Here is a 20,551-nt window from a genome sequence, read left to right as displayed (position 1 = left end):
GTTCTCTGTTCTACAGAATTTTCAGTCTGTTTTTTTCCCCAGAAATAGTGACATCCTTGCAAAATGTACTGAACTTTTCTCTTTCACAAAATGTTGTGTGCTAACCGAGGGGGCTGAAGCGGAGAGCTTCTCCCCACTTACCGGCTTGGCTGTCAGGAAATGGCTATAGGAGGGCTAAAGGAGTGGGAGGCGTAATGAAGTCATGATGAGATGTTGGTAGTACTTAACAGGAGTCATTAAATTAGGAATAACTTATTTAATATAAACATAAAAATAACACAAATACATTAAAATTACACATTAATTCTAAACAATATGTAAGCGATAATTATAATAAATTCGAGTAGCGACAATATCGGACAACCGATGTCTGTCTATCCCATAAGTGGGACCGCCGAAGGTCCTAGACACAAAATACTTCTAAGACCTATCAAAAGGTACAGAGCAAATAATTTCTAAGTCCCGAGTATACCGAGAGAGAGTGAAGTAAAAACAATCTAAGTATTTACCTCTTTAGGTCGGCGATCAGAAACCTTGAAGACCTTCCAGAGTAGACGCTTGTAGTCTTCTTTCTCCAATGATCGCCTCAAGACCTCCGATCATTCCCCTTTTATACTATTTTAGTGTGGGAAATCTCGGGGACTCCGTTGATGTAATATGTCACTTCTCCCGATTTTATGACAGTCTCCCCCCGTCATGGGTGATGACAATGCAGACATCACTTGACCAATTAATGTTAAATTCGTCATCACCTGGGGAGATGACTGACCATTTTAGGTAATGTTTCTCACCGTAAAGGTGACCCTTGTAGGTGACCTCTTGTCTACTCTCCACGTAGGAACACATGGTTGTCTTTTGCGGTCTAGCCAATTAGTAAAATAGTGCAATATAGTAGTCTCCTGGGGAGAGGGGAGTTCTTCCACGGTCGCCTCAGACGACTTCCCAGGGAAGACCTTCTTGACAGACGAATTACGCAGTTCGTTATCCGGAGTCTATTCCTCCGGTAACGGGGTGAGAACGGGAGAAATAACGGAAATAATGATGAAAGAAGAATTCCATAAGACTCTCTATTAATTAGAATCCTTCTAAGAGAGTCAGATTTTCACAGTTGTTTTACCCATGCAATGAATACATTTATAAAATAAATTTTTGTTATTGTTGAAACACACTATAATTACTGATTTGGAATTTTAATATATGAGAAATTTATAAAAAACATATTAATCATATCAAAAAATATAATTTAAATTGAACCATCTTTAGGAATTACATATTGAAAATGATATCAATCAGTCTGGTACAGATGGTATTTGACACTAATGTAAGGTTGTGTGTGTTGATTCAGGCACAAGTATTTACTATGGCGACTGTCTCCACATTGAACTGACCAGCTTAATGAAAGATTGAAGTTGTATAGGTTCTGAATACTATTTTATGAAAATTTAACTAATATTAAATTCTGAATGAATAAGATTATTACATTCAAGTTCTTTGAGAAAAATTAGCATTTTATATTTAGATTAGATTGCAATGTTCATATACAGAGACTGAGAAGACTATGATTCATGAGATCATAATGAGGTCCAAAAAGATTTAGTTGTTTTTTCCTTGCACTGAGATTTTTTTAAATAGTTTTAACTTTGAATCTAAGAAATCAAAAATATTTTTTTTGTTTTAGAAGTAAGTATTTCAGTAGTTCCATGTTTGTCTTGTTAGTTTTTGTAATAAAGGAAGAGTTATTCTTTTTTATTCTCAGATCCAATGTCTTAGATATCCAAAAAAATTAATCTTTTTAGTGTTGCTGATTCTTTTATTGATTGATTTAGACTAGGAGTCCCAAAGTAGTCTATTGACCACTTGGGGCCGATAAGAGTTCTCCAGGGGTTGATTACTACAGGAGGGTCGATTAATTCCAAAGAGAATCAATTAAACTGTCTAAAAAAGAATAGAATATTCCAATAAAAATTCGAAATACAGATATGATCAGCATTACTGACTACCCTAGTTATAACTTGAGTTTTGCCTTAACCTACACCGCTTTAAGCATGTGTTACTGTTTTCATGCATCTGACAACTGTACTAGAGTTGCAAACATGTTATGAATGCTGGTAGTTCAGAAATACGTTGCACTGTTACTCTAGTAGGGTTGTCACTCTAAGTATTTTATATCTAAATGTAGATATTTTGTCCTTTACAGGGAAAATATCGTAATATATCGAAAATTATTAATATAGTACAGAAGCATTTGTAAGGAAAAACGTTACAATTGTTTAAGCTCGAACAATCATAATGACCTTTCAAGCATGGAAAATGGAGCAATTTAAATCTTCACTGGCACGATCCGATTTTAAATATTTTTCAAACTTGTGAGTACTAAAAAAGAAAAATAAAAAGATTTCCGACTGATTTGCAGACATATATTAAACATCTTGATAAATTAAGAGAAAACTTTAAAACACGTTTCGAAGACTCTGAGAATATGCATGTTCCCAAATGGTTTGCTAATCCATTTGATGTAAAAATAGATAATGAAGGTAGTGAACCTGCTTAGAAGATGAACTGATTGAAATATGTGTAGATCTTGAAGCTAAAGCGTTGTTTAAAAATAAAAACCTCAGTGAATTTTGGAGCAATAACAATATTGCCACTAAATATCCCAAGCTCAGAGCAGAAGCCAAACCTTTCTACTCGCATTCCCAACTTCATACATGGTTGAAGCTGGTTTTAGCCATGTGAACACAATTTTGACAAAACAGAGGAACAGATTGAACTTGGAAAACCATAGTGATTTGCGACTAAAACTTACCAATTTTCATCCGCATATCAATAATCTTGCTGCTTTCCTTCAGACATTCATCCCACTAATATCAACTATTTTAATAAAAATAAAAGGTATGTTAATATATTTTTAAGGCATTCAGTAATAGTTGCAAAATGACAGTAAGATCTTTTTTTCATCCAATATTATGTTTTCAAAGATGATTGTGTATTTTACGTATTATGACCACGTATAGTTTACGAACCATAGGAAAATTTCCATCTATCCATAAGTTTGCTATTATTTTTTAAGATTATAAATCAGTAAAAAATACATCCTTTTCCTGTTAATGTTATTGGGTGGATTTTATAAGATATGGAAACTATAAATTCTTTTGTTGGGTTGTTACAATACAAAAATGATTTAATGTTACAAATGTTACAGCAAGCCATTTATATATTAAAGATTTAATGTTTTTGTTAAATACTTAATCTGGGGGTCGATAAGAAGGCAAATATTCTATAAAAGGGTCGACGGGAAAAAAGTTTGGAGACCCCTAATTTAGACTAAAATTAAAGTTGACAAGGAAAATTAATTTTCCCTTATTTAACTGGTTTTTTAAAAGTCAATTTTCTGTATTTTTTTTACCAGGATTTGAATCAGCCGTTGTTTCTCTTTATGGAAATATTCTAATATTGAAGTTTCTTTTTTATGCTGGATAATCAATATCCACATTTTAAATACAGTAAGACCCCGCTTGATGTTGATTTGATATAACACAATCTGCTCAAAGTCTAAAAAAAGCTCAACATTTATGCTGATTTAAATTATCACGGCATTTCATTGATTCGTATATAATGTGATTATTTACAAACACAAACCAATCAGAAAAGGGTGTACTTTCTTTAAATCTGTGTTTGTTTGGTGCAATTTTGGAAAAAATATAACATCATGGATGCCCATAGGCAATATCGGCTTCGCTTGGCAAGAATTAACCAATAAATGCACAAATGAAGTGTGGACGAAGTTATGGCTGAAGGTATCCAAGAATTCTCAATGAGAATAACCTATCGCTGTATCATTAGGTTGACTAAATTGCCAATCTAATTAATACAGCACGACTAGGAGATGTAGATGAGCAGATATTGAGGAGTTACTGCAGGTTTCTGGCGAGTCTTACAAATGAAAACCTTCAAGAACTGGCAGGACATGGAATTTACGTAGAACTGGAATACAGAGATCTGAAAACGAAGAACCCTACAAATTTCCTTAGTAAAAATTTGGTAACAATAACCGAAATCATTGATCAAATTGTAGCAAATGATCTAGATTTTGAAAGGCGTGCAAAAGCAAAATGAGACATTTTGGATGCAATTTTCTGCTACCGACATTTGCTTAAGGAAAGAAGAAAAATCAATAAATGAAACTTCACGACTTTATTGCAGAAAACAAGAATTTCAGAAAATTCAAAACCTTTATCACAAAAAATGAACTTTACATTTCTGTGTGCATATGTTTGTGTGTTATTTCACATATATTATTATGCATATCAATATAAAAATAACTTAATTAAAATTAAAGTAAAATTTGATTGTTTTTGGTCGCGTGTTCCCCTATTCCTATTTACTATGTTAAAATAACCTTGTTTAACACTGTTTTGTTTAGTGCTTTGTCATCTAGGAACGCATCCCCATGTTAAGCAGGGTCTTACTGTACTTTTACTTCTAGGAAGGGGGAAAAAACTGTTGTTGCATGGAATTGATAAAATTGGAAAGTTTTCATTGTAATGGATGAACAGTTGGAACTTAGAACTTGAAAAAACAGCATTAGGGGATTTGAATCCTCACAAATATCATTACAAAATTTGGTATTAAATATTCAATTGTTTTTTTATTTTTAATTTATTGAATATATGATGATGATGATACACATTTAATAAATGTCACATATAATTTAGACATCTTATAATACTTATGTCAAATACACAATTTTTAAATTATATGTGACAGCTATTTTTTTATTTTATTTTAAGCATTAGTCTTAAAGTTTGCAGTAATGCATGAATATGTGTTGTTCGGGTAATAAATCCTTTAAAATATGAAAACAATTAACTGTAAATTATAATATTTTGTCTGTAAATATAAGAAAATATTAGATAAGACTTAACCTTTAGCAGTTTTTATTACTACTAGAATTCACTTTAAAAAAGGCATTTTTTAGGTTTTTTTAAAATAGTAGACTATATCNAATAGTTTTTATTTAAAAGTAATTAAACATAATAATCTACTTAACAATAGGCACATAATAGGTATATAATAGTAAAATATAACATAATTTATTATTAATAAATAACATTAGATTAATTGTATTATTGCTTTCAGATGATTGATGAATTGGCATCGTGTCGTATACATTGTCAAAGTTCAACTAGCTGCAGAAAAATGATGGAATAAATCTTCCATTTATTCTTTTTCCTATATACAAATACTGTACAGTACAATAAAGATACGTACTATATACAGGATATAACATAATTTATCTTTGAAGTGTGCACAGATATTTGTTAATATTAATTTCATTTTTCTTTATCTAGGTAAAACTTGAGAAAAACCAAGTAGGGAAACCATCTCGCGTAGTTCATATCCGTAACATTCCAAATGATGCTACTGAGACAGATATAATTCATTTGGGTATGCCATTTGGACGTGTAACTAATGTACTTTTATTGAAAGGAAAAAATCAGGTAAATATAAATATTTAGTTCATTATGTTAAAATTATATTAAACAAATACATTAATTTGTTTAAATACAAGCTCAGTTTAGATATTAAAAAGTATACATGCTGTAATACTAACATGGAATATAGAATAGTATTTGATGTATAGTAGAGAATTTAATATTTATGAAAACACAAAATATATACAGTGCAGTGCCATTTATGTCTCTTAAGGATTTGTACCAAAAAGACAAACTAAAAAGGTGCTTTACTGAAAATAAAGTTAACAAGTAGCATAAGACTGTAAAACCAATAGTTTTTTGTTTTTTTTTTTTTTAGACATTTACACATTTAAGACATATGGCATTGGTAATGGTAGCATACTGTCTTTTGTAATTTGTTTTTTAAAAATAATAACCATTATATTAGAATAATTAAGTATTACAGTAGAACCTCTATTATCCGGATTGTTCAAAATAAACAAAAATTTTACGAATTTGCTGATTTGCACTTGGCGAATTACGACACTGTTTATGTACGTGATGGAATGCATAACATTTTTTGTTTCAACAACGTCTCACCCGGCACAGTGGTCGTAAACTCTTAAATATATTTTGCGTCGTAATAAAAATATAACTTGACATACGTATTTATAAATAATTTATATTCAAATTACATCATTTCTATGACCAAGGGCGGCGTAAGGCATGGACGACGTGGGCCACCGCCTATGCCTCGCGGTCCGAAGGGCCTCGCGCCTCGAAGGTTTATGCATTACTTAAAAGCCGCGAACGCGACGAAAAAATTTTACTCGTCATAAAACGATAAATAGTTTGTCAAATTTTTATTCATAAAAATGCAGTTTCAACTGCTTTTTATTTTATAAAATCCGTCTTCTTGCGCCACCAGAGGGCCTTTTAAACAATAGGTAGTCTGTTAGCCTGGTCAGTAGTAGTCCAAATTCAATACGAACGTTTGTTTCTCGAAAATTTGATTACGATTTAAATACAGTATTTATTTTTAATATTACCGATATGTCATCGAAAAGAAAACGTGTTGTATTAACATTAAAAGACAAATTAAAATATTTGTTTCTATTATCCAGATTTTTCTTTATCCGGACTACCTTCATCCCCTATTAGTCCGGATAATCGAGGTTCTACTGTATATGTTGGAATAGCTCCTGAAATAAATCTGTTAAATGAATATTTTACTTATGGATGTTTTTTAGTTATAGGATAATAAAAATATATGAAGTTTTTCCATATTGTGATTACTTCACTATCTGTTGGATGATTGATAAACCAATAATCTGTTGTTTTCTCTCCAAGATACAATACACTTGATGGGATAAGTTTTATTACAGAAATGTGAAGAGTAAAATACAAACTGACAGTTACAATTACCTGATACCAGAATCACAGGAAAGATTAATTGTAAATGCTGCTTATAAATACAAATATGAGAGTATTTATAGTGACAGTCAAGAACAGGCATATTTAACTATGAGCATATGTAAAGAAGGAATCCCTTATAAATTTAATGTTTTGAATAAAATTTGATTTCTTAATTTGGTAAATTTATTCTTTTACTCAGCATGTTGGATAAATTCTAGGACAATGCATTATTTGAAAAAAGCATTACTTTACTTTATTTCCTGAAACAGCTATAAGTTTTCATAATAGTCTGCTTAACTATAAACATTACTCAGAATGTTTAATGAAGTCCTTAAAACACTGACTGTACTGAATATTTCTGAAGTTATTGTCTTTATTTGGCATGTTGCTCTTTTTTGAATGGACATAATATTATCAAAATGATGATCATTCAAAACCTTTTTCATTTAAGAGGGAAAAAATAGTATAGAGTCTGGCAAATAAGAAGGATGCTTCAAAATTAGCACTTATTTTCTATTTAGAAATTCTTTCATCTGAACAATCCTGTGTGCTGAGACATTACACAACCACAATCAGAATAATAAGAGATGGTGCGTAAGAAGGTGTAATTTGGCACTAAATTTAGGTGCCTAACACCTAGTAGAAAGTAATTTGGCACTAGATTTAGGTGCCTAACAAGAAAATCTAGTGCCAAATTACTCTGTATTTAATAATTATTTGTAGCAGTAATGTAGCCTGATTTAATCCAGTAATTGTTGGGCTTTAGCAATCAGATCTTCTGGGAAACAGTATAGATACCTAAATTTTAATTTTATATTGATGAATAATTAAAAGATCTAAATTGATTATATCTGTAATGTAAAAGTATCTCATTTTTATATGTTTTTTTAATTCATTATAATGTAAAAAGTATTACAAAATATTTTCAATAATAATAATTTCAATTTTTACAGGCTTTTTTAGAAATGACAGATGAAGTTTCAGCAACTACAATGGTGAATTATTTTGTAAATTCTGGCTCTCCAGTCGTTCGAAATCGCACTGTTTATGTTCAATTTTCAAATCATAAAGAACTTAAAACAGATAGTTCACATTCAAATTCAGTAAGTGTTTTACAATTAATAAGAAATATTATCATATCAGTAATCAAAGATGGATTTAAAATACATTATCAATAATTTTATTAGAAATACTTAAATTTAAATAAAGAGTAATTTATACATCTTCCTAAATTATAAAAAAAGTGCAAATTTATAAATTCACTAACTTTTTCACAAAAGTATTAAATTAATGTATCTTAATTTTATGTATACTAATACGTTGATTTTTGTGTTGCAAATTTTAAAAATCAATAGTAATTAAGATACATATAGCTAAATATTTTTATGATAGTACTTTTTATGGTTGTACTCTGTAGTTTCTTATTAGTGGATAATAATGTATAGTTCTAGGTATAAAGAACATTTATACCTAGAACTATATGTTCTTTGTGATTTAAAGGGATGAGCAAAAAGAGTTTTGGTTACTAAGAAATATGGCTATTTATGTGAAAATAAAAAATAAATAAAGTAAAATCAAATGAGAGAAAATAATGATGATTGCGATTTAAAGTATTTTCCATTTTTGATGCTGCTTTATTTATCCATTTTGAATTTGATTTAAAATTAATAATACAGTAGAGCCTTAATTATCCAAGGTAATGTGGACCGATGCTATCTCATTACTCATTACTGAAAACTGGAATAAAGCAGACAACCAGTCATTTTTGATTAAAAATTACAAATATAAAAAAAGATTTATCTCTATATATATATATATAAATGGAGATGTATGTCCCTATATTTCACTTTTTCACCAAAACTACACATCGCACGTGAATGGTGTTTGTATGTGGTGGTAGCCCCAAGTCTCCATTCGTGCATAGGGGTGGTTGCGTCTCGATAGCTATAAGGGTGCGGGAGATATGAGGCTGAAAGTGGTTGAAAGTGGCTTTCTATTTCGAATGTTTTGTTCTAATTTATTCGAATTAAATTCGAACATAAAATTCGAATATTGGTTCGATTATAGAATGATCGTAAACATTCCAGAAACGTTGAAAATAGTTCGTTTGACTGGACGTGAACAGGAGACGTTCAGAAATAGAATCGGGACCAGGAGCTGTTAATATGAAGCGGCATGCAAGATTTACAGGCGGTTTTTTGCGCTTTTGCGGGAAATTGAACATATTTTTATGCTCGTGTAAAAATTCTCTGGAAACGGGAGACCTAATTCTTGCATTTTGTGAAAAATGGGTAAGATTGGCTATAATGTAATTATCTTAATCTTCACTATCGTTACTTTTTGCCCACAAATAAAAACCCAGCGAAGCGGGTCCTTGTAGCTAGTATGGTATAATCTTAAGCCTCTTTTTATTCTTTATTGAATTTAATCATACATGAGAACAACATTTTTACATTTTAGTAAAGTTGACCCCCCATAACACGGGTTCCTATAGTTCGGATTCCTGTATCATGGCGAAAAAATTGCAACAGTATTCATACAAACATGCTAAAAAAAACTCTTATAATTCGGTAAAACGTCATCACCGACTCGTGTCACGACAGGATTGGTCAAATCTAGACCAATAGTGGATATTGTACAAACGGTTGAGTTTAAATGAGCAGTGGACCTACTAAAAACCATTTATTATCATAACATCCATAAAAATTATATTTATATTAATGATGTCTCCAAAGTTCAGTGAATTTTTCACAAAAAAAAATAATTTATCAGGAAATACACGCCCGCCGTTCGATGCACTGCTCCGCAACGAAAACAAGCTTAAGCAGTGGCGTAGTCGAACGGTGCAATCTCGGTAAGTAATCTCACAATTTTTTGTTTATAGCATAGTTTATATGGATTATTCCCAAAAAATTATACATATTTTGGAAATGTTGAGTCAAATTAGTCTAGAATCGATTAATTTTATGGAAGAAACATTTCAAACAGCCATAGTATGTAAATTGCATATGTTCTGGGCTGTGATTGGCTGGACTCGTAGAAAATGGATTCATAAAAACTGGAACGTATCTACCGTGTTATAGGGGGGTCAACTGTATTTAAAATATCTACTCAGACTTATTTTATTAACAGGACTTATTATACCAATATCTTTGTTTAGCAAAATTTAAGAAAGCCTATCAGAAAAAACAGTCTTTATTTTATTTTTTTCTGATTGGTTTTCTTAAATTTTGCTAAACAAAGACGTTGATATAATAAGTCCTGTTAATAAATAAGTCAGAGTAGACATTTTAATTACTAAACTATAAGATAAGGACACAGAGGCATATGATTTAACATTTTTACATCATTTATTATATAGATTATAATAAGTACAAAAGCTTTCAGATTAAAAACGTATATTATAGTTACAATTTAAACGTGAATGATTTGTTTCACATTGTTTTAAATTTTCTTTGCAATTTTGAAAACAATTATTTGTATGTATTTTAACAAAATATCTACATAGTTAAAAGTGATTATATCTGTAATGAAATTTTAATTTTTTCAGCATGCAACTACACAAGCAGCTCTTCAAGCTGCTCAAGCATTAATAAATCAGACAGAGACTCAAGGTGGACCAAATACTGTTCTTAGGGTCATAGTGGATAATCAGATCTATCCTGTAACTCTTGACATTCTTTGTCAGGTATGTGAATATTCTCGTGAATTTTATTAATAAAGAACATGGATATTTAATTAACTTGCAATCATACTTGCATATGCAATGCACTTATTTCTTTAATATGCATAAGGCAGTGATTTCCCCATTAGTATTTCACACAGTTATGCTGCACATAATTGCAGTACCTCAAATTGATGATTTTGAAAAATCTTATATGTCTTCTTTGCACATAACACATCTCAACATTATATGCTATTTTGTTTTCAGAACAATATATTGGTGTTTCAAATTTATATAGTGTCCTTAAAGATCATTAGAATCAATAATTGTTTGTTTTTGAACTACATGACAGTAGAGCCTATTATGATTATGTTCAATTCTTTTATTTGGAAGGCTAGAAGTTTTAAGATAATGTGTTTTTTGTTCTAATTACATACATAATTTACTTTAAAAAAACTTTCAAATATAATTAAATTAATAAATTTTTACATTTAATTCAAGTGTAAAATAAGCAAATTAGATTTTATGAAAATGTCCATTATTTAACAAAATTATTTTATAGACTCAAATAATTTAAATATAAATTGGAGTTTTCTGTGTTTGGATCGTACATATAGCTGATTTAAAATGCTGATAATTTAATGACCATTCTTTCCTTACTTAATAATTTAATAAAATTTATCTAATATAAAAATAGTATATATTTGTAATAATAATTGTTTTTATTTTTTTCCAGATATTTTCTAGATTTGGGAAAGTTCTGAAAATAGTTACATTCACAAAAAATAGTAAGTGCTTTCTTTCTTCTAATTGTGTACATTTATATTGGAATAATTTATAATAATTAAAGTTTTATATAAACACAAACACTTTTACTTTCTGATTTCAGTTTAAAAAAAATTGTTATGGGAGAAATGAAAAAAAGGTCTTTATGAACTACACAATATTTTTCAAAGATAAACACAAATACTAACATACAAAATTATCAAGAACAACTTGTTAAAATTTGAATCAATACTAACCTACTTCCAGAACATTCAATTTTTTTTATATTTACTTTGTAAAGGAATTCCTTTATTAATTTTACTTTATAAGTTTTAGTTTTTATATAAAATATAGTAATTTGTAGTTTGAGTGGTGATAAGTCTAGTTAAATTACAAAGGGTTCAGAAAGATAATCATGCTTTGGTTTGGTTTGATAAGATAAAGTAATGCAACACAAGTGCAATCTGCCAAGGAAAAAGTACTTTCCAAGTGGATTTCTATGGCAAGCCAATTCCCATTTAGGTATAAGTCACTTGAAAGAAACTTGAAAAACTCCATGCAGCCAGGTATTGATCAGGTGTGAACCTGAGACCAATTACCATTATTGGTGGATTTATCTACTTGGCCACTGGTGGCTAAGAATATTTGACCCTGTTCATCTTGTTTGCTTTTTATTATTTTGCATATTATAAAAAGCAATAGATATCAGTTCACAACTGAAAAGATTCAGCTGATTTACTAAAATATGAGGAATTTCTAATGAAATTAATTTTTAAAAATGCTTTTGATAAACTTAATTTCTATAAAATGATAGATCACTCACTAAAACTATATAATTACATATTATTTTATCTCAGATATCTCAAAATTTTAGTAAGTAGATTATAAAATAGTTATCCATTTGATTATATTAGCTGTTAAATTCTAGAATTTTTATTAAATTTTTGTAGCTGTTGACTTTTAAATAATCAATGAGATATAAAATATTACACCATTGTTACATGAATTACTGTTAATGAAAATTATTATTCTTAAGTATTCATCCAATTATTTGAAAAGTTAAAATTATATAACCAACAGTAATAATATATGCAATAAATGTAAATATTAGAATGAAATTTGTGAATTTTTTTATTGTAATTAATTTGTAAGTAATAAGAAAAATATATTTGTTATATAAGACAGCATACATATAATTTTTACAAATTCTAAAATTGGACTTTTTATATGGAATTAATTGTAAAATTTTTTAATATTGTTTGATGAAATTTTATTTTTACAATTTTAGACACATTCCAAGCTCTCATACAGTATCCAGATGTTATTACAGCACAAGCAGCAAAATTGGTTAGTCATAATTTACTGTTAAATAATTAAATTGAGTGTTTGTTGGAAATATGATCAGTTGTCTATCTCTGTTTTTACTATCATTTTTAGTTTATAATAATCTATTTTTAGTCCCTAGATGGCCAAAACATATACAATGCCTGTTGTACTTTGAGAATAGAATATTCCAAACTCACAAATTTGAACATTAAATTTAACAATGACAAAAGCAGAGATTTCACCAATAATAATCTTCCTTCTGGTGATGTAACATTAGATTCATTAGGTATCACAGGAATAAAATCAGGTTTGTATATTATTTAATTTTTTAATTTAGCATGCTAAATTGATCTTAACATTAGTGATATATTGATAGGTTCTATGGGTATGCTTGCATCTCCTTTTGGCACACCTGGTTTAGCATCACCACTTTCAGCTTATGCTGCTGGAGGTAATTAGCATTATTAAAATTTATTTTATTAATATCATTTTTAATTTGTTTTTGTTGAGTATTTACTATAAAATCTAGAGAGCATGAAATTTATATTGCAATAAAAAATTATAATAGAATACATCGTATTAAGGATTGTTTTTAACTACATTAATATATTTAGTTTATTGATTTAGAAGAACCTATCCTGTATTTTGGTTTAATTGTTAAGATGTAAGGATATAAAACTAGATAATTGTTTTTTATAAAAATATTGGTTCACTTATTAAAAAAATTGTGTGTTCAGAGAATCTTAGTGTAAAAATTTAAAAATTTGAATTTAATTATATTGTTTTTTATGATTTCTAAAAAAAGTAAGAGAAAAATGTCATTTTAAATAAGATTGCGTAGTTCTATATTCTAAAATTTTTTTGAATTAGTCCAATAGTTTATAAATTGAACAATATTTATTTTTTTCAGTTTATTTTATTTAAAATAATAATAATAATAATGTTACAGTAGAAAATGAGAATTGCTAGACTAGTAAAATTGTACACTTTAAGATAACTTTTAATAGAAAGAAGAATGATATAAGACATTTGAATTGACTGACTCGTGTACTTGTTAGTGAAGTAGATGCTCCATAATATGTATAATTCCATACAAAAGAGATACACACTATATGAAATATTATTTTCTGTATAACTATNTTATCTATACTAATATTATAAAGAGGTAATGTTTGTATGTATGTAAGTTTGTATGCAGCAGGTAATCTCTGAAACTACTCATCCGATTTCAAAAATTCTTTCACCAATATTTAGAATGAAACTTCAGGGTGGACGTAGGCTGTATATTATTCCATTAAACATTCATATAAATTAAAAAATATAATCTAGATTAAGGCTTTTATGTCAACAGATGGCGCTACGAGTACGACACACTAAGTTTGCTTTTCTGTGAAAATGAACTAAAGCAGATCATCTTCTATCTATCTATATAAATAAAAATGTAATGTTCGTTTGTTCCTACCGATTCCTTTGAAATTTTGACACAACGCTGCATTCGAATACGCGCGTGTTTTTATATAATATGCGTGTCGAAATTCAACCCCACTGAAGGGAAATGGTTAGGATTAAGGCTTACGGTAAAGAACTCTGCTTCTATTTATACTATTTTAGATGCGGGTTTTTGCATTTTAATAGGGTACGTCAAGAGAATGTACACTAAGAAGAAATTTTTTGAAAAATTCCCCCCCACGGGGGAAGTGTTATAAATTTATAATAGATACATTTTGAGCCACAACAACGCGTGGCGGGGTCTGCTAGTATATATATATAAAGCAACTTTTTATAATTTGTTATATTTCCTGTCTTTGTTTTTTCAATTAAAATTTTATTATTATTAACACTTTGCATATTCTGTATTAACTTGAAATTTAGAAAAACAAAAATCTATGCTAGGAATCTCAAAAATAAGTGACGGTAACCTTGTTCTGTTATTTTTATTGAATAAATTTTAAAAAATTTAAAAGAAAATAGTTTAAAAGCTATATTAGGGTTGATTTACACACGGTAGTGAAGTGAATGTGCTATCAGTGACTGGTCATGGACTTTTCTGAGGATGAATTGGCTATGATAGCTATATCTTTCGATGAATTCACTGCACTGTGCCGGCACGTCACTGTTCTGTGTAAATCGACCCTTAAAAAGATTAATTGCAAGCAAGTTGTTAAAATCACCAAATTTTTAAGTTTTGTTTGAATAAAAGTAAAAATATAGTATTTTTTTTATTAGTGTTTTTTTAATTATCAAGCTTAAATATATGGGTGATTTGAATGTTAACTATAAATAAAAACCAAGACATTTCAAATTATTTAGTATTTAAATTTATAGCTTAGTCATATTTTGATCATTTTGCTAATACATGGATTAAAATTTACAAAATTAAATTTACTGAAATGTTTAATATTTGAAAAATATATGTAGTATAAAATTTTATTTAAAAAATAAAATATGATATAATTTATTTATTTCACAGCTCTTCCTCTTGGGAGTTTTACACTGCCACCTTCTGCTGCAACAACTGCTGCTGCATTAGGTCTTTCTGGCATTAGACTTCCTGGGCAGTCTTCTGTTGGCAGTGTACTTTTAGTTAGCAATTTAAATGAACAGGTCAGTTATGAATATTAAAGCTTTCAGTTTTTTTTTAATTATAGTGATTCAATAACTTTAGTTAAGTTTAATTTTTGGGATTACATACAGCAAAACTTTAATATCCTGAATTTTATATATGTATATTTATGATTTATAATTCAACTAACAAATGTAAGATTTTTATTAGGTGTTACTATAAATAAATATCAGTTTTATTAAATAAGTTAAATTAAGCTTTTTTATTGTAGCTATGTAATAAATATATATGTGTGTGTTTTTATGTATTTGTCAATAGTTTTTAATTACATTTTGGATAGTGAATGCTTTTATAATGATTTTTTGATTTTTTTTATGTATTTGGTTTTTAGTTGAAAAGTTGGGATTGTATATTCTTTAATTCATAGTCAGTCATACAGCTTAATAAAACATTATTGCAATATTAAAGCTGTTTCATTTTATGTTGTCAAAATGAAATAATATGCATAATTTTTTTAATTACAAGAAGAAAATTCTAATTACAGAGAACTTGCAACTTAAAAAGCTATAAGTGCTCTGTAATTAGAATTTTCTTAGAATGTGTGCTTAATATGTAGATACATATTAAGTACACACTTGGATTAGGCATTGATGTAAATAACATTTCTGTAGGATGATTTATTTTCATGTAATGTTCAGCAAAAATACTTTTTTTCCTTGCACATAACTTTTACTTGATAATTTTACATTTATGTTATAAAGGAAAATACAGTAGTCATGTTAAAAATGTAAATAAAAACAAAATTTATCTTTATAAGTGTTATGACAATTTGATACATAAAGTTTATTAAGTCAAATACTTGTGCTGTACACCTATTTGCCAGTTAAACTAAAAAATAAACAAATTGAACAACATTAAAAATTTCTTTAATCTGTTTTTCTTAACAACAGATTTTACTTGAGAATACTTGCTATTTAAAATTCAATTTCAGTATACTGTTTTTTTATTTTAAGGTTGAGAACTAATACTAACAAATTTAGTGTTGCATTAACTAAGAGAGATATTGTATAAAAGATTTGGATCAGGCAAGAATATCAAAACTTCAAAGCTGTAGTAAAACTGAAAATTTCACTATATTTATTCTTGGAATTGTCAAATTAACAAAAAAAATACACCTAATATTATACACGTATTTTCTTTTAGAAAAGTTTCAAACAATTTATTGGATTGAATGATTTAAAGTTATTTAATGAATAAAATCCAATTTTGTTTTTTCCTACTTTAATTATTAAAATAATTTATTCAGCCATTATTTTATAAGAAAAAAATCAAATGCATTTATTAGAACATAACTATTCTGCTATTGACATGATGAAAAAATAATGCAAGTTAACTATTATAATTCAATTAATTCTTTATTTTATTCCACATCTAGAACATTGAAATTTCATTATGTATATCATTGTATTTGGAGGAAAAAACTCTAAATAGAACAAAATTTCATATTATATGTATATAATAAAAAGAAATTTTTTAAATGAATAAAAAGTTTTATTGGAATGCAATGGATTTTTTAAAATAGGACATTTAAGTGATTACAATACTATACCAATGACAGATTTCGTTTATTTAAAATTATCATCATTAATGTATAATTTATTGCTAATATTATCCTTATAATACATACTTTTGTACATTAACTGTTTTGAACACTTGATCATTTATAAACATTGTGTGTCTTCTCAATTTTAATTTTATAATTTTAACTCTTAATTATAATTTATACTTAATTTTTATTAAGGATTCTTGTTTATTATATTTAATGTTTGGTTGACTGAAATGTTTTGACTTATATAAAAATTACAGTAGACTTCATAATTATAAGTCATTTTGTTTATTACTCATGAATTTCATTTCAGTATAAAAAATGAGATGATGATAATTTATTTAAATTATAATTTGGTTCAAATTTTTAATTGCAAAAATTTATAGAGAAATTTCTGTTAATGTAAAGTATCTTAAACTTTAACATAACAATATAATTTTCCACAGTCAGTCTCTTGTTGACATTAGTATATTGGAAAGTATTTACAGTCGACCCCCGTATAAGATCATTGATTATTCCGTTTTATATGAATTCCATGTTGTACGAGTCACTTAGATTTTACAAATACGTGTACCGGGCTGTGAACGGCTCACGTATTTGTAAAATTTAAGTGATTTGTACAATATGGAATTCATATAAAACGGAATAATCAATGATCTTATACGGGGGTCGACTGTACTATAATTGAAATAATGTTCCTTATCAAAAATTAACAGGAATTTTTCTCCAGGTGTACAAATTAATAATTAGATAAATTTTATAAAGGTATTTAAAGTTTTGCTGTATTTGCATAATATAATGCATGTTTTTTTGATAAAAGTTTTATAGCATGTTAATCAATATGTAATTATTAAAATAATTTTATAAAAAAAGTTTTATAAAGAAATTTTGTTGTTCTAAATCTTTTTCCCTTTACCAATTGCATGTATTTAAAATGCTTTTTTTTATGCATGCAAGAAATTATTAAAATTATTTTGATTTTTAATATTCTGCTCTTAATTAATATTTATTTAAAATTTCAAAATACAAGCTATTTTATATGCAGTTTAGAATATGGACCATATTGCTGGGGAATTCCTATTTTCCTCTAGATTCATCTTATTCAAATAGATCATCAGCTTAAAACTTTTTATCACAATTAAAAACATTTTATTTCTATACTATCATCATATTTTTATTTATTTTTTTTTCTCTTATTAATCATTATAAACACATTATACTTATAAAGTACCATTATTCTTCCCTTGTTTACAAAAATGTACACTTTTTTTAAATAAGTAAATTTATTTTAACTTATTTGTGATGCTTTATTGTTTTGTAAAAATACATTTAAAAAACTGTGTCAGTATGCATAAACGAGTGAAGAAAAATGGTATTTGTAATGTTTCCTTCATTGGCAGTTTTTCACTTAAAATGATTATTATTATTATTATTTTCTCTCTCGTCTGCTGGTGTTTATCCCCATGTTGGACCTCTTTGTTCATTCGTTCGCTCACTCGGGGTCACTGATTCCTTCCATCCTTCTGCTCTGCCGCTCTCCTCCGTACCTGTTGCTCTGAAATTGTAGATGATCACGCCCGATGCTCTCTTTACCCTTTTTGGTATGTTTTGATCAAGCACTCTATTTCAAATTTTTTTTTTTTTTGTTTTTTCCCTGTTAATCTATTTTAACCCCTTTTGGGAATAGTTATATTTACATTTTCTCTTTTGACTCATTTTATCAAAATGATCCATGCAAATTTATACTTCTAATTAACATCATTTATTTATTTATTTTTTATTTTTTTTAGTTATGAAATATAAACTTAACATTTATTTCTTCAGGCTTGATTAATGAAACAGATTTTTGGTATTCCCTGCATTTAAAGAAGTCATTATGATATAGTCATTTAGCATTGTGAAATTTAGCTAGATGATTTTCAGTGAGTTATTAAAAATACAGTGAAATTATATGCCATATTTTATGTTATATTACATGTTGCTTATATATTATTTAGAATTAATTTGAAATGAGTAAATGTATTTTTAATAGTTATTGTTTACAATCAAATTTCATGTGTATAAAAAAAAATTATAATGAAGCTGTAATAGGCAACTGTATTGATATAACAGTTATTTGATTAATAAATACATTTAAATTTTTAATTATAACTTATGTAATTGGTAATTAAATGAATATTTAATAATTGAAGGGGTGTGCGTGCGTTCATGTATGTACTATTATATGATGATATTGTATTTTAGTATGTCTTTATTAATTTCATTTAGAATCTTTGTTTTTTTGTAAATTTTTTATTGTTTTTATATTTTTATTTAATTTGAAGATATTTGTTTTCAGTTAATTTTTATCAATTATGAAAATTTATTTACAGAATATTTTTAAAGTCATTTATAACATTCGAACAAACTGTTTGAATTTAATCATGTTGTTTTATATTAAATTATTTAATTTTTTGGATTTTTACATATTTAGATTTGATATTTTATTAAAATTCCCACACTACAAAAATTCTAAAATTTGTACTTATTTTGGAACTGGTAATAGTAAAAAAAAAAAAAAACATTTTTAGGGAAAATAAAATGAAAATTACAGTATATTTGACTGCGTTTTATTTAATTAACAAATGCTACAAATGTTTGTATTTCATATCATTATTTATGTTTTATTTTATTTATAAAGCTAATTCCAAATTAAAATTTTTATTAATGATTTAAAAAAACAAAAGGTATACATATATATGTATAATACATATATATATATATATATATATATATATANTACAATATTTTAATTTTATACACACAAGTGTCTGTCATGTTTGTATATATATATACACATACATACATAATTTTTAATTTGGGAGATCAATTAAAATTTATTTTAATTCAATTAATCTCCCAAATTTAAAAATTTTATTAATGAATTACTAACTTTCTCTGGATGAATGGCCTTGGGTTGTATCTTTCAGGTGAAACTGTCAAAAACCTAGAACTGATCTTTATAAGACAAATTTTTTTGAATTTCTCAACCAAGTCTCTGTTAATCCAAGTTTATCAAAGTTAGTTACCGAAAGTAATTGAGCCGGCTGTATTTCCAAGACCTTGGCAATTCCAATTAATGGTTTTCATATTTCTATATATATTTTATTTAGAAATGAGTTTATCATCTTTGCCTAAATCTGATAGTTTTAATGAAGATTGTGATAATGATAAATGTGAGTTTTCTGTATTCACCAAATAGTATATACTAATACTATACGTTAATTTTCCCCTTTCATAGAGGAGATAATCATCATGTATCTTGACTGTTAATCCCTGTCTTTTAGGAAGATTATAAGGAATTTCATGAGATTTTTCCCCATGATTCTTTTGTAAGGTCTGCTAAAACTTTGCATATCTTGCCAATAGCCTAAAAGATGTTTTTTTTGCTCAGGTGAACAAGGAAATAAACTGGTTTATAAAAGGAAACTGAACATTATTTTACATGTTTCTGTTCTGCATTTTTAATTGAAATATTTCAGTTATATCAATAACTTCTACCTGCTCAATTTTCAATGGGCATTTCATTAAATGTTTTTCAAGTGGTCCTGAAATTTGAGACAATTAAATAACAATTTTGTTTTGATTATTAGTGAAAATTGAAGAATACTGTTTAAATTATAAGTTTTCTTTAGTTGCAATTTTTTAACTATTAATATCTTGTCTAGCACATTAATTCTTTTGTCAACTACCATAAATTGTAATTTAACTTCATT

General features: G+C 27.5%; 1 protein-coding gene across 1 annotated transcript in view; it reads left to right on the top strand.

The window, feature by feature from the left end:
- Positions 1–5,351: 5,351 nt before the first annotated feature.
- Positions 5,352–20,551, top strand: part of LOC111626606 (polypyrimidine tract-binding protein 1-like) — a 29,696-nt gene continuing 14,496 nt past the window's right edge. The window contains exons 1-9 of the mRNA XM_023370043.1: positions 5,352–5,501; positions 7,826–7,975; positions 10,423–10,560; positions 11,273–11,324; positions 12,590–12,648; positions 12,760–12,934; positions 13,004–13,078; positions 15,098–15,231; positions 18,364–18,397. Coding sequence (XP_023225811.1) covers positions 5,451–5,501; positions 7,826–7,975; positions 10,423–10,560; positions 11,273–11,324; positions 12,590–12,648; positions 12,760–12,934; positions 13,004–13,078; positions 15,098–15,231; positions 18,364–18,397 — 868 coding nt within the window. The 5' untranslated portion in view covers positions 5,352–5,450. The remainder of the gene's footprint in view (positions 5,502–7,825; positions 7,976–10,422; positions 10,561–11,272; positions 11,325–12,589; positions 12,649–12,759; positions 12,935–13,003; positions 13,079–15,097; positions 15,232–18,363; positions 18,398–20,551) is intronic.

Source organism: Centruroides sculpturatus, unplaced genomic scaffold, assembly GCF_000671375.1.
Source record: "Centruroides sculpturatus isolate CEXI.00-Female unplaced genomic scaffold, Cexi_2.0 scaffold465, whole genome shotgun sequence".
Taxonomy (NCBI): Eukaryota; Metazoa; Arthropoda; class Arachnida; order Scorpiones; family Buthidae; genus Centruroides; species Centruroides sculpturatus.
This window is presented reverse-complemented; position numbering and strand designations above follow the sequence as displayed.